This window comes from Sciurus vulgaris, assembly GCF_902686455.1.
Source record: "Sciurus vulgaris genome assembly, chromosome: 11".
Lineage (NCBI taxonomy): Eukaryota > Metazoa > Chordata > Mammalia > Rodentia > Sciuridae > Sciurus > Sciurus vulgaris.
In genome coordinates, this window is record NC_136472.1 from 49,821,557 (window position 1) to 49,835,956 (window position 14,400).

A 14,400-nucleotide genomic window follows, 5' to 3' on the forward strand; every position below is an offset into this window, starting at 1 on the left:
CAGGGCTAATTCACACTCCCCTTTCTCATGTTACATACCATATTCTATAGGAAAATTCTCAGCTGATAGATTGGGTCAAGGTCCTGTTTGATATTTTAAAGCACCTAACTTCTCTTCCATGGTATCTATCATAGTTGTAATTGGTTTTAACTTCATTTCTTTACTGTTTATCCACATTTCATTAAGAGTTCCATGGAGACAGAGTCTATTTAGTTTCCTTTGTTCCTTGCATCTGTCACATAATATGTTCTCAATAAATATTTTTGAAAAACTAACTTACTGAATGAAAAAGTGTTTTTCAGTTATTTCAAAAACACTGCTATGAATCCCAGAATGTAAATTCAAGCTTCCTGCCCCCACCACTGGATAGCTGGGTATATTTAAATTATTTTGTATTTCAGATGGGGACACTGAGGCCCAAAGACTTTCCTTAAGATAGATAAAAGAGAAGTGGCAGATATAGGCTCAACCCCGAGCAGTCTTGCTTTTTCCTCCCACAAGGGAATTTGAGAGTTAATGTGCCTTTGGACTAATGGTGACATACTAATTTCCACCCCACACTTATGGAGATGGACTTGCCCTCCCCCCATTCCCTTTTTATAAATCTTTGAGGAGAAGTCCAATAGCCTCTGATGGAAAGATGACTTTCATCTGTGACATTTATTCTCATGCACACTTTTGTTGGCTTTGTGCAGAAGAACTTCATTTAGATTCATAAACCTGTTCATAAATGTGCATAACTCCTTTTTTACCTTGACTTTATAAAATAAAAACATTTCCCAAAGCTACTGCATTGAATTCTGTGTATTCAGAAAACTGTCAAATGTCCTTGAAGATTATGACAATATCTTCATTGGCAGCACAGAGATTAAAAACTAAACAAATTAAAAGACAGGAGAGCAATGAAACATGTTTTCAGGGAAGAGGAGAGTCATATTGACTTGCATATTTTTGTTTTTTAAAATGCAAAACCTGTAATAAAATCTATGTGTGAATTCCCAGAATAAATAAATATCGATATTTTATATTTGCTTCAAATCTTTTTTTCAAATTAAAAAATGCTATATTTGAAATGTGCTATGCTTTGCTAAATACATTTTCTCCCCTCCTCTCCAGAAGAGAGGAGTGTGTTCCTCTCCAGAAGAGAGGAGTGTGTACCTCTCCAAATCATGTTTTTTCTTTTTACTTCAAAGTATGTGGTGGTATATTTTTACAAATATATATAAATCATTATATTTTACATAAATAGTATTCTATAATATCCATTGTTCTATACTTGTTTTATATCATATGACATTTATAAAATACAAGTAAATGTTGTCAATAATCAATTGGTAGTGCTAAAAATACCTTGAGATAGTTTTCCAAATGGTCCATTATGATGGATCTGACATTGAAGACATATTTGAAGAGTTAGCACCTTGTATTTACTTAGCATAATGGGATAAAGGAATAGGCTAATGACATCTGTTAAGCAGTTGACTAATATGCAGGGTGCTGTGTTAAGCATATATGTCACTGAGTTTAAACAGAAAACGAGTTACAAATTGGGTATTAGAGTATTATATCAGAGATGGAAAATGGAGGTTCTGAGAAATTGACTCCCCAAAGTCACATAGTTATGCACACTATGAATTATAGTGATGAAAAACACAGGATCTCCAACCAGACAGCTTCTGTTCACATGGTAAGTCTATATTAAAGCTGTAGGACATTGCATACCTGACTTTCCTTCTCTGTGCCCTAAGTTCCCTCATCTATAACATTGAATTTGAGTATCTACCACAAAAGTTTATTGTGAAAATTGAATGTATATATACACCTGTTATTATTCCTAAATCCCTCATTCACATCCTTCTTTAAAATAAAATCAAAGACACATAACACCTAAACACAGAGAGTAAAAGGTAGAAAACCAACATGATAAATAAAGGACATAAAAACAACAAATGAGCCCAAAAGTGTTGAACTCCCAAGGGAAGGAGACAAAAAAGAAAACCTCAAGAGCTTCAGGACCTTTCATATCCAATTGTTGCCTGTCCAATAGTGTATCAGGAAAAATATTCTCAAACTCTTAAAAATACAAGGATTTTTATCCGATGCATAGAGGGAAAATTAATAAATCATGTCTTCAAAAATGATTTAATAAAACAAGAAAGATTTCTTCATTTTGTTTTAGCTTGGTGAAAGCCAAGGTTTTTATTGAAAGGAATGTTGCTGAGCGTGGGCAGAGCACAGAGTGATGTGTCTGGATAATACTGTTTTTAGGTGCCTGAGAAACCTTGGAGAAGCTCAGTCATTTTAAGGGAATGAATAGCATTAGACCAACCTTCACAGGTTAAGTGTTCTTGACAGCATCTGAATGAAAATTCAGGTTTGAGCTTTGGATAAGGAAGGAAAAGAAAAAGAAATGAAAATCCCTTCCAATTACATCAGTGCAAAATGGATTAAATCTCAGTAACTACTATTTGTGCTTACAATTTAAGGAGGTGACATATAGGGGAAGGGGAAAAAGGGAAAGAAAAATACACAGGTTATAAGAAGCCCAGGGGAAGAATACAACCGAGAGAAATTTGAAGAACTGGAAAACACACTTAGAGGCTTAGACCAAATTGTGAGCAGAAGGAATTCTGGTATTGGAGATAGTATATGTTGATTATTGTGAAGGCAGCCTGTCTTTGGGAGTTTTAGGTGTTAAGAAAAACCCTTTCTTAGGATTGCTAGTGAGAGCCTTATGTGCAGAAACTGCTTCTTCTGGTCATAATTGCATGACCTCATTGGGCAACTGGAAGACATAGAGACTGGATCTTTCTTCTCAGCACTGTTTCCCCAGGGCTTCAAATAGTGTAGGTGCTTAATAAGCAATTATCAAGTGAAACCCCAGGAAAGTCAATTGCCAGTAGTATTCTCTGTAGACAAACTCAGGAATAATACATCACAGATGGTAACTTGATCATTCATCATAACCATAGTTAATGTGTGCATATGCGATTTTGTATATCTCAGAGGTAATCTACACAAGGAGAAAAATGAAGGGAAAGGACTGCAAATATTAACACATATGGTTGTGAAAATACTGGTTACAGTAGCCATATATTAAAAATAGCTAAAATATTCATAACTTATGGGATGAGTAATTTAAATATAAAGTCATGTGTTGCTTAATGACGGTGATATGCTCTAAGAAACACGTTAGGTGATTGTGATATTGTCATTGTGTGAGCACAATAAAGTGTACTTACACAAGCCTAAATGTAATCAAGAAAAGCAGTCAACCAAGATATGTGATGCTGCTGCTAGAGTAACATGGTGTATTGCATGTATTGCTTAATAATAATTTTTTTTCTAAGAAAAAAGGAGTAGACTCTAAAATAACAATAAAAAGTATAAACTGATGTGGTGGCTCATGCCTATAATCCCAGTGGCTCAAGAGACTGAGGAAGGAGGATGGTGAGTTCAAAGCCAGCCTCAGCAAAACTGAGATGCTAAGTAACTCAATGAGATACTGCCTCTAAGTAAAATGCAAAGTAGGACTGGAGATGTGGCACAGTGGTTAAGTGCCCCTGAGTTCAACCTCTAGTACCAAAAAAATAAATAAATAAATAAAAAAATATATATATATACACACACACACACACATACACACACACACATATATAGAGATAGTAACTACACAGATCCGTAGAATATTAGTTAAATTTTTATACCTACTAAAACTGCAATAGGTGTGGTTACACTGGAATCACCACAAAAGTGTAAGTAAATGCTTTGGTGCTGACATCGTGTAGGCTCTGATGCTACCTGTCAAAAGAAAATTTTCAGCTCTTTTGTAATTTATGGAACCACTATTGTATTGGAAACATCTTTAGGCTACACTTGACTATGGTTGGTATCACTTACTGGAGTATTAAATGAGAGAACTCTATTCAAATAGGGAACTATACACGTCATGTTACTGAAAGGAGAAAGTAGGTTCGAACAGTAAATTAAGTATAATTTCAAATTTGCAAATTACAAAATAAAAATTTAAGTTTCCTATGTGTTTTTCATATTTTTGAAATGTTAATAATAGTCCTTATCTCAGGATAGCAAAATTATTGGTTACCTTAATTTTCATCTTTTTAAATTTTTTTAGATGTTGATAGACCTTTATTTTATTCATTTATTTAATGTGGTGTTGAGAATCGAACCCAGTGCTTCACACATGCTAGGCAAATACTCTACCACTGAGCCACAACTTCATCCCTTAATTTTCACTTTTTTAATACTGAATTCAATTTAATGAAGCTCCTTCCCACCAAATACTACATTTATATTCAGAAAGGTATTTAAAGTGACTTAAACATAAACGGAAAATGCTTTCTTGCTGTGGCCAGATTATATGTTGTCTGGTTCCATTCTTGCCTAGAGAATCTTTAAGAAGTAAATTACACTCATAGATCTGGTCTCCTCATCTAGAAAATAGAAATACTAAAAGAGAAACATGATCTTTCAATTTTACAAGGCAAATGTGGGGATAAATTGGATAAACATGTTGCAAATTGCAAAATACTAGATACCTTTAATGGTGATGAGAAAATGAAGAAAAAGGAAGAACAAAGAGTAAAAAGAGACAATGACTTTGTGTGGTTGGGTTAAGAGAAAATGAATGTAACGGTATTAATATTTGAAGACATTAATAGAGCAGTTCTTACATGAAATATGAACTTCGAGTCATGGAATTGGGAAAATTACATAGTTTGGAGTCAAGATAACTTCATTCCTGCCATCAAATTATGAGGAGATGATACATGAAGTCTCCTTTAGAGTTAGGTTGGGTCTCTTGTTTCTTTTTGCAGATGTTGATAGGAAGAGAAACCGTATCCCTTCAATTCCCACCTAATCCACCCACACATGCTTTAGGTCATTTGAGTGGTTGATACAGGGGGCAGTTATTGAAGCAATAAATACTTATTTAGTCAATTTCTTAAATGAAAACCTGGTTAAAAATAATATAAGCACATAGCTAATATAATAATTTATTTTAAAACTATAAAAATCTCTGTACCCCCAGAACAAGTGGGTTTTCCTTTGTGATCTTCAGTTTCATCATGCGTTAAAGAAGTTGTGTCAATTAGCTCATTGTGCAAATCCTTTGAGCAGTAAATTTTTTTGTGTCTCAGATTCTATCTATTCTACACACATAGATTCTATAGATTGCACTTAGATATGTAGATTTTATAGGCTGCATATAGCTTTTCTTTTCTACACATCTGTAAAATGAGGAATCAGAGCTTAATGAACTCCTTTCCAGTGGCAGACACTCAACTGGCTGCCTTGCTCACTGCCAAATGATTTGGTTAAAACATTGAAACATAATGTCATTGCTCCATTTTACCTAAGGAAAGTTATTCAGATTTTCCAAACTTCCATTTGTTTCATTTTTTAAGCTGGGAATAAATGAGTACCTACTTTGGAGGATCATTTTGGAGTTACATAAGATACTATAGAAAAATGAGTGGCAGTACCTAACATCAGTTCTGTGCGCAATGAAAATTAGGTGGTAGTCCTGAACTGACATGTTTCAAGTTTGTTTCCAAATCTTTAAATTTGGCAGCAGTTATAACAATACTGTCATTGAATGATAGAATATGACTCAGAGAACTATTTTTTAGTCTGAAACTCTCCCTACAAAACCATGTCTCACACAATCTAAAGAATGCCATATTATTTCATTAAATCCCAAATGGCTGAACAGGTTATTATTCTTCAGCCTAGACTTGGCTTCATTGGAGCATCCATCAGTCAAATTCACATCAAAGCTACCAATTAAATGAGATAAAAACAAACTAATGTACTCCTTTTTACAAAAGGATAAATAGAGCATTTTATTAACACTTTTTTTCTGCAACAAAATGAGAGTTTATGCTTTTTCTATTCATCACAACAAAAACTATGATCACATTACATCACTTTGAGACACAAAGCAAAAGATACTTTTATTTTCTTAAGGTCAAGAATGGTTTGCATTTTTGAAACAAACTTTATGGTTTATATTTGCAGTAGCAGGGCCTCCAGTCACTAGCACAATACAATGAACAGATCAAATATCCAGAATAGACAATTAAGTACAACAATATTTGGAATTGAATGGAGAAATGCATTATTATTATTTTAGAACATTATAAAGAGATTTGATGTTAACTTTTTTAAAAGAAAAAAATCATTCCAACCATCCAAAAAGCTACCACAAGCAAAATGAAGATAATATAGAGAGGAAATTTTATGCATTGCACTTATTGCTTGGTACACAAATGTTGCAATTCCTGTTGAATTATATTAAGAAATGGCAAGCAAAATGCCTCTTCCCCATCTAAAATTCTACGACTCTATGAAAGTAGAAATTGCAATTCCCTAACCCAACATTAGGTGTATGCTATTTTTGGTTTTGTGTGACAATTTTTTATAATGTTTCTGTGTGTATGGATATGTATAAGATATATAGATATATATATAGATATAATTTTAATATAATTTGTTGTCCTATATATTTAAGACAAATATCTCTTAGGTGGGAATTTAAATAATAAAATTGTCTACTTACAATATCTCTATTAAGTTTATTTTTTCATATTACATATAGCTCTGTGGCACAAGTGTCATATAGTATTTAATTATTAATAGGGATATCTAAACCATTTTCTATTCCTTTTGTTGTTAATATTGCATTATAAGGGCTATACCTTCATAGTAAATTCATTAATAGATTCTTTATGGTGTATATATTTTTTCCCTAATGCAAGTTACAACCAGTACAAAGTTGTAATAAAAAATACATTGAAGTCTATTTCTTTTCATATTTTTTTGCAAAAAAGTTATGTGATATGCTACATGAAAAGTTGAAATTTATTGAAATGTGAAGTGTTTTATACTGTTAGGTAATGAATGGAAGAACATGAAGCATACCCCTCACTTTACAAGTTTTCTTTCACAAAAATAAGTGTTTGTGCCCAAGCATTTCATATAAAACACTGCAAGATACTATTCCTTTTGAGGATCACAAAATATTCCACATTATGCAATTCTAATAATTGTTCAGTTCAACTTGCTAGTTACTAGTACATAATATACTTTCTTCAATAATTTACACATAATTGGTTTTGTCAATTTCTGAAGCAGTCAATTTGACAGTTTCATTTTTTTTAAACAACTTTCTGTATGATATCTTGCAGTACAGGGAACAAATATTTAAGTGCATTTTGCATGATCAAGTAGCTTTGGCTTCCTAACTTTTGTAGGATGAGATGTGCCAACTGTTTTAGTTGTGCTTTATTAAATGGTGATGAGTTCTAGCATATATGAATCCAATGAATACTACTTGTTTCTATAGTGAAACCCTAAATCACAAACACAAGAATGGCGGACCAGAATGGAAATGATGTAACTTCACAATTTCTACAGATTGCACTTGATGATAATTTCATGAATTTGTCTGATTTCATTTTTACAGCAAGATTTGCCTTGTTGATATGTTTACATGTTTACACCACGTTTTTAATTTTTTGTGCAATCACAATCAATTTAATCACAAACACTAAAAATAAATCCAGCAAGTAGTTTTGTTATGAATAATCATCTCGGTCCTTATAGGTATATGAGTTTTGTATTTCTTCTTGTACGAATTCCTCTTTCTTTTCCCAACCATTAGGCCAACCTCCATTGGCCTGTGTTGTGGCTCCATAAGACTTAGTGGTACCATAATTTATATAATTCTGAGTAATGTCCCCTGTTTCTTCATCAAGTTCATCTTCATGGATAAATCCACATTTTTCTTCACTTGTTTCCTCAGGGTCTGCCCAGGGTTGCTTCTCTCCTGAGGCAAATATTGCATAAAATATAACTCCACCATAGTGCACAAGGGCAGCAATCAGGAAGACATACTGCCACTCTTCACGTGACTGTAGGGACAAGACGTGGTGCTGTGAGAACAAACTCTACACGACTGAAAAGCCTAATATCTTATCTGAATGCTCTGCCATTGCAGTTCTAACTACTGGACCTGATCATGCAAAGCAAACGCTTTTATAGAAACTTTTTATAAAACTATTTCTTTCATTATTTAATTTTTTAATCTAAAACGTTCTGAAGTGAAATTTCAAATATATCTATACCCTGTTGATTTAAAAAGCATCAATATTTTATTTTCATTTCCATTGATTTACTTATCTTTTTTCTTACTCCTTTATCTCCTCTGCTAAAACATAATTTCAAAGCTCTACATGTATGTATATAAGGACAAATAGCTAATATTAACATTCTCCCATGGACAACTGCAGGAGACTCACAATTGAGGTTTACAAATAAAGCTGAGAAGTCTTCTGCTTACCTATGTGAAGAAGCTAAGGGCGATTTTTTGTCACCCCAGAAATACCAGAAATACATGTTATATACAAGGACCTGGGTACAATCCCTAGCACCACAAAAAATTTTAAAAAGAAACAGATGTTAAAAGTTGTTGGGAAATAACTTGCTTATTGATTGGGAAAGTGTGCTTTTTAAGAATTCCTAGAAAGAGATTTTCCTGTGGACCTCAATTAAACTTTCCTACTCAAATACAGTGACCGAACTGCATTCAGAAGGAGCATGCCAAGGAGGCCATAGTAACTTTTTTCCAATCATGATAAAGAGTCTTCTATAACTGAACATCTGTTCTGGTCCATCTTACCTTATTCTTTGTCATTGCACCAACAATGATAGGGCAAACCATTCCTGACAATGTGCCAACACCATTCGAAATGCCCATTAAGATACTGGCATATCTTGGAGCAATATCCAAGTGGTTGACATTGAAGCCTGAAATACACAATAAGCTTTGACTCAGGGAGTCACAGACCTCTGAGAAGTAAGTACCTGTAGAACAGCATATCACAACTCAGTACAAAGCAGGTGTTTATCACATTCTGATCGTTTAGCTCAGGAATACAGTGAGAGTGTAAAGAGTTATGATTTCTTATCCAGTATTTAACATGTAATGCTTGCTCTATAGAGTAAGGAAAGTGTTCTCTTAACAAACAACATCAAGAAAGTACATGAGGGGGAAATGAAATAGTAACAAATCTAAATAATATTTTCTACATGTTTTGACTGATACTCAATAAACAAAATTTAGACAAATGTATTTATATAATCACCAGCCAAAACCAGGATGTCACACATACAAGGAAAAAAGAGAAAAAATGTGTCTTACCAGATATAGCAAATCCGCTAAACCCCACTGCAAGTACCAAGAATGAGATGGCTACACCTCTAGTATGAGAATAGCCGACAACCAAAAGTAATGTGGCTTCCATGCCAAAACCTTCAGAAACAAACACATGGAAATATTTCAGAAACATGAATGAATTTTACCAGTGAGCAAAATTCACTAAAAATGTGCATACGTATTGACCTAGACATTCCACATCAGAAAAGTTAAATTTAATAATGACAATAATAGCAATAAATTATCCCAGATATTGCAGGTGCGTTCCTTGGGTTTTAATTTTAAAAGTACCCAAAACAACATAAAGTTTTAATGGTTGGAAAGGTTTAATTACAATTATGCAGTGAACTAAAACTAGGAGTTATAAAAATTTGAAGTAAGAAGGGAAGTAAATGCTTTAAAATGCTCAATGAAGGCACAAATTTAGCAGCAACTAATTTGTTTGGTATGTGTGAAGGAAGTTATTCACTTACATAGGTTAGAACTTACTGAACTAAACCCATATCCTTATTGGAACACATGCACTTACCACCACAGTTCATAATCTTTCTCACTGTAGTTGTTGAAAGAATTTGCTTGCTTCTTAGAAAATCTGCAATTTGTCCTCCAATAGGCACAATAATTGTCATGACTAAGTGTGGCACAGCAGAGAGCATGCCAACCTGATGAAAAACAAGAAAGGGGAAAGATGGATGTGACCATAAATATGTGGGCAATTCAATGGCCATGGTATCTGAATCCATCATCAAACCTACATAAAAGAGGAAGGCAAAACACTGGCTCTAAATGACCTCTTACTCATTCCTAGAAAAAGCAGTAACCTCCACACAATAAATAATAAAGACTAAGCAAGTTACTTTGATCCTTTCTGTTCTCTGTGAAGAAGGAAATTGTTTAGTGCTGTGTTATGACTCAGTAAATTTTGAGTTCATGAATTAACCTACCTGGCTCTTATCATTGAATGATTTACATTTGTCTATCATTTTATATTCCTACATGTGTTTTACACAAATTCATCATTAACAAGATGAGAGAAGAGGAGGAGGGAGAAACACAAAGAGAAAAAGTGCTTTTGATACACAATAAGGAGTCTGTATTTTGAAATTCATAAAGTTAAACATTTTATATTTGCATTTTAAATATTATATATAAAATCTCATTTTATAAAACATATATATACAAAATGGGATTTTATAAAACATATATATGTGTGTATACACTTTTTATAAAATGGAATTTAACTCACATAGACTAAAAGACCAGATAGTGCAGATTGATTCTTCAAATTTAGGTATTTTCTGTCAAATATCAATATGTGGAAATATTGTCAGACAGCAGTACAGAATTTCTGAGCTGATTTTATACTATTTAGCCCAATCCGAAAACAAACCCATGAGCATCAATTTGACATTAATTATTTGTAAGGTACAGTTCTCTAGGCATTATGGGGGCTTTATGGGGACAGAAAGCACAAATAAAATGTGTTTAAGAAATATTCTACCACATAAATAGATAGCAAATTTTGAATGTAACATATAAGGACGTTTCTCACTAAGTATACTTTGAAGCACAATTTGGGGCATATAATAAGTAATAGGTAAGTGTTTAGTATTTGTGCTCAAGGATGCTTTTCCAATTAAGTTACTGAAGATGTGAGACAAGAATTCTATTTTATTTTAGAATAGTGTATGGTGGAGCTTAATGATTGTTGTGATGACTAATTGAGAGAATGAAAGATTCTAAGATAACCTAACTGTTTACGCTATTTAATTCTCTCTTCTCCTGATGGAAGTCAATGATATTATTATTAAATGAAGAAATTGAGGCTTAGAAGGGTTAAATTTTTGCCAGAGGCAAATTCTAAATCAATTCTACCTAAGTTCAAAGACTGAACTTTTAACCCATATGCTTAGCACCAAATTTACTTGAGAAAGTAAAATCAAAATCAGATAATATACATGAATGATTAGTTTAGTTAAAACCTAGCATTTTGTAGGAGCTTAAAAAATGCAAGGTAAATAAACATATAAGGCAAACAGACAATAGGTGAACATCATTGCTTTTGAGGATAACATCCTAGAAAAATATAATGGTTCTTTCTAAGTTGCAGTTAGACCCATTTCAAGAAATCAATGTGTAGAAATAATCCACTGGGGAAAATAAAACATTTTTAAACACACCATATGATGATTTACACAGAATAACAGGCAATGCCTTTGATATTCATGAAGACAGGCTCAAAGGTTGGGAGTGACTACATTTCCTAAGCCTACAAAATTAGAATGCATTGTATCCCAATATTTGAGACAGCTGAAAAGTTTTTAAGTTGAAAGTTCTCTGCTATTTTCTATCTATTCAAGTAAACATTTTGATTATTTTGGATAAGAAAAGAACAAAGGTGTAATTATCATTTATTCTCTCTGAAAGGGTGTTGTAAAGCACTGTGAGAAATGCGAAGAACTACAAACTAGAGGTTCATGAGACAGAAGTTCTGAAATACTTTAGTGCACTGACTTAACATTTAAAGATATGAAATCTCTTCTCCCATAAGCAATACGCAGAGGTAGTCTGTATGTGACTTCAACAAGGACACAGAAGCTTCAAACTTCATGGAAGTTTTTCAAGTGTCTTCTCATCTTTTAGTAACTTATCATCATGAATATGCACTTGACACATGATCAGAATGATCAAACCTTTCTAAGAGTATCATGATTTATGATGATCACTCAGAAGTTTGCTAATTTTTTCAATATGGCCCAAGACGAGGCTAAATGTTTTAGTTCTCTAACTTGATATTTTATGAAAACATCAGGTCATTAGACATTGTCACATCCTCTTCATTCTTCTGGGACACAGTTTGGATGGCAACCCTCTGATACATGCTCTGGTTAGAAACTAGAAGGATGCACAGCAGCAAAGAGCACCCTTTCAATACTGTTTTTCTCTTCCCTGAAATAGGATGTTTAAAAGAAACAAATATTCTCTCTCATTTGGCTGATCCCCAAAATGTGAATTAACTTGAGCATTGGTGTTCCCCTAACGTGCCATTCTCAAAGAGACTGAAAATTCTTACATATTAGCATAAGCTAATATAATATTATATATATACATATCAGTTTAAAAACAGCACACACTTACATAGTTAACTTATATGTATATACATGTTAGTTCTAACATATAAAACTATATAATATAGTTAACTTATGCGTGTATGTATATTTATATGTATACACATATATGTATTCTGTCATAACTGAGTCAGTAGATTTGGAATGAAGATTAAGCCATTGAACTTACAGTTATATCTGTATGACACCCAATTTAATGAAGGTTTGGGAAAGCCAATTTCCATGTGAATATTTTATTTCATTTAAAATTTGCTAACCCCAATACTATGTATAACTATAAAGTCCCAATAAAAATAAATTAATTAATTAACAAATTTTTTTCAGTTTTAAAAATTGGTATCAGTACCATTATTTATACAAAAGGAAATCAAGGCTGAGAATTATTCAAAAACTACCCCAATACTGTGTACCAATTTTTCATTCTAGACCTTTGTATTCAAAGTAACATCAGCCTCAATCCAAAGTCTATGCTCTAAGTCCTTCTCACCTCTTCTGTACATTTTTAAGTAAAACATAGAGGTTTTTTTCTAGTCTAATTAAGAGATTTAGACCAATCTCTGTGTGTAGAATTTATCCATAATTTTAGCTAAAAACATAACAGGTAAATTAAATGCATCAACCCATCTGATTATGTTTAGTTTTTGCTTTTAAACATCATTGATTTTACTTATGCTTTTTGAATTAATTGGAAATAGAAGGCCACAATGACCACACAGTTTCATTAGCATCATTTGGCTCCTTCACTCTCCCACGGGAGACTAGACTTTATTAATAGCCTTTCAGTGTCATATTTGTCCTAGATTATGAAAATGGACTCACACCTCCAGCAGCCTTTGTTGAGAAGTGTAACACCTCTCAGAGTTCCCAAAGGCTACCCTGCAATGTTTGATCAGCTCCAGAGAGAAGAGCCCTGTCTAAAGCAGTCATTCTTCTCAGGGATGGAGGAAACAGTTTCCTTAGAAACAGGGATTACAAAAGAGCTCTTAAAATAGCTACTCCTAAACTAAGGTTTTCTTCAGTTCCAGGCCTCAGATAGTCTTTCAAGTAGAGACATAATATGAATAACGAGAGCCCAGCTGGACTTATGTAACGACATGAAATAAAAATGGCAAGACCATTGCCAGCACAGACGAGTGTATTCAGGACTCAGCTAAGGACTTGGCACAGAGCTGGCATTCAATGATGTGCTAAATGTTTGAATGGATCTAGGGCTTACCTGAATTTAAATAGCATAGTAAAGGGAAATGAAATAGAAATCAAATAATCAAGGTCTAAATTTGATTCTGTCACTTATTACTAGCATAGTTTTAGGTTATTTAAATAATGTCCTTAATTTCTGTTTCCCTATCAGTTGAATAGGAATGATGACAGGTTATTCAGCTGGTCAACCAAACAATATTGTTCATGAATATGAAAGAACCTTATAAGTTTTAACTCCAGATACAAATATAAAGTAGTATTTGAAGTTCATTTCAACCCTACAGAAAAGTCTGAAAATCATTGTGCTTCGTAGTTGTAAACAAATGTCTGCAGCACCAAACATTCTGTGATTTAATTGGTAACTTAGTTTTTGTCTACGCCACCAAGCTGTGAACATTTGGGGGACAGAAATCATGGTTTTATTTCTAAACAATCTCACACAAAGCTTCATATTCTATGCTCAACAAATGCTAATTAAATTATATAATGTATTAACAAAAAGAATATTCTCAGATTTTTTTAGCTAAACGTACATCTTTAATTGGACAGAAGAAATTACATAAATACAATTATGTAAGTAAAATCTTCTTGGCTTTAAGTGAAATAACTTTTTGTTTACTGTTGATTGACTTCAGACTTAAAGGAAGTTGTGTTATTAGAGTCAAAAAGCTGCACTATTGCTCAGACCAACTGAGATATAAGTACTGTACAATCAGACAATAGTTCATTTTGCCTGTATTCCCACTACTGGAGATCAATTTCTCACAGATAGCAAAGTACAGTAGTACACTCAAACACTTTACTTAGCCTCTATGTTCCAGCAGTTATTTA

The 14,400-nt window shown here is 33.1% G+C and overlaps 1 protein-coding gene across 1 annotated transcript in view; it reads right to left on the bottom strand.

Moving 5' to 3' along the window:
* Window positions 1–5,845: 5,845 nt before the first annotated feature.
* Window positions 5,846–14,400, bottom strand: part of SLC17A6 (solute carrier family 17 member 6) — a 40,464-nt gene continuing 31,909 nt past the window's right edge. Inside the window, exons 9-12 of the mRNA XM_079103255.1 lie at window positions 9,771–9,903; window positions 9,227–9,337; window positions 8,705–8,832; window positions 5,846–7,937 (exon numbers count right to left, since the gene is read on the bottom strand). Coding sequence (XP_078959381.1) covers window positions 7,602–7,937; window positions 8,705–8,832; window positions 9,227–9,337; window positions 9,771–9,903 — 708 coding nt within the window. The 3' untranslated portion in view covers window positions 5,846–7,601. The remainder of the gene's footprint in view (window positions 7,938–8,704; window positions 8,833–9,226; window positions 9,338–9,770; window positions 9,904–14,400) is intronic.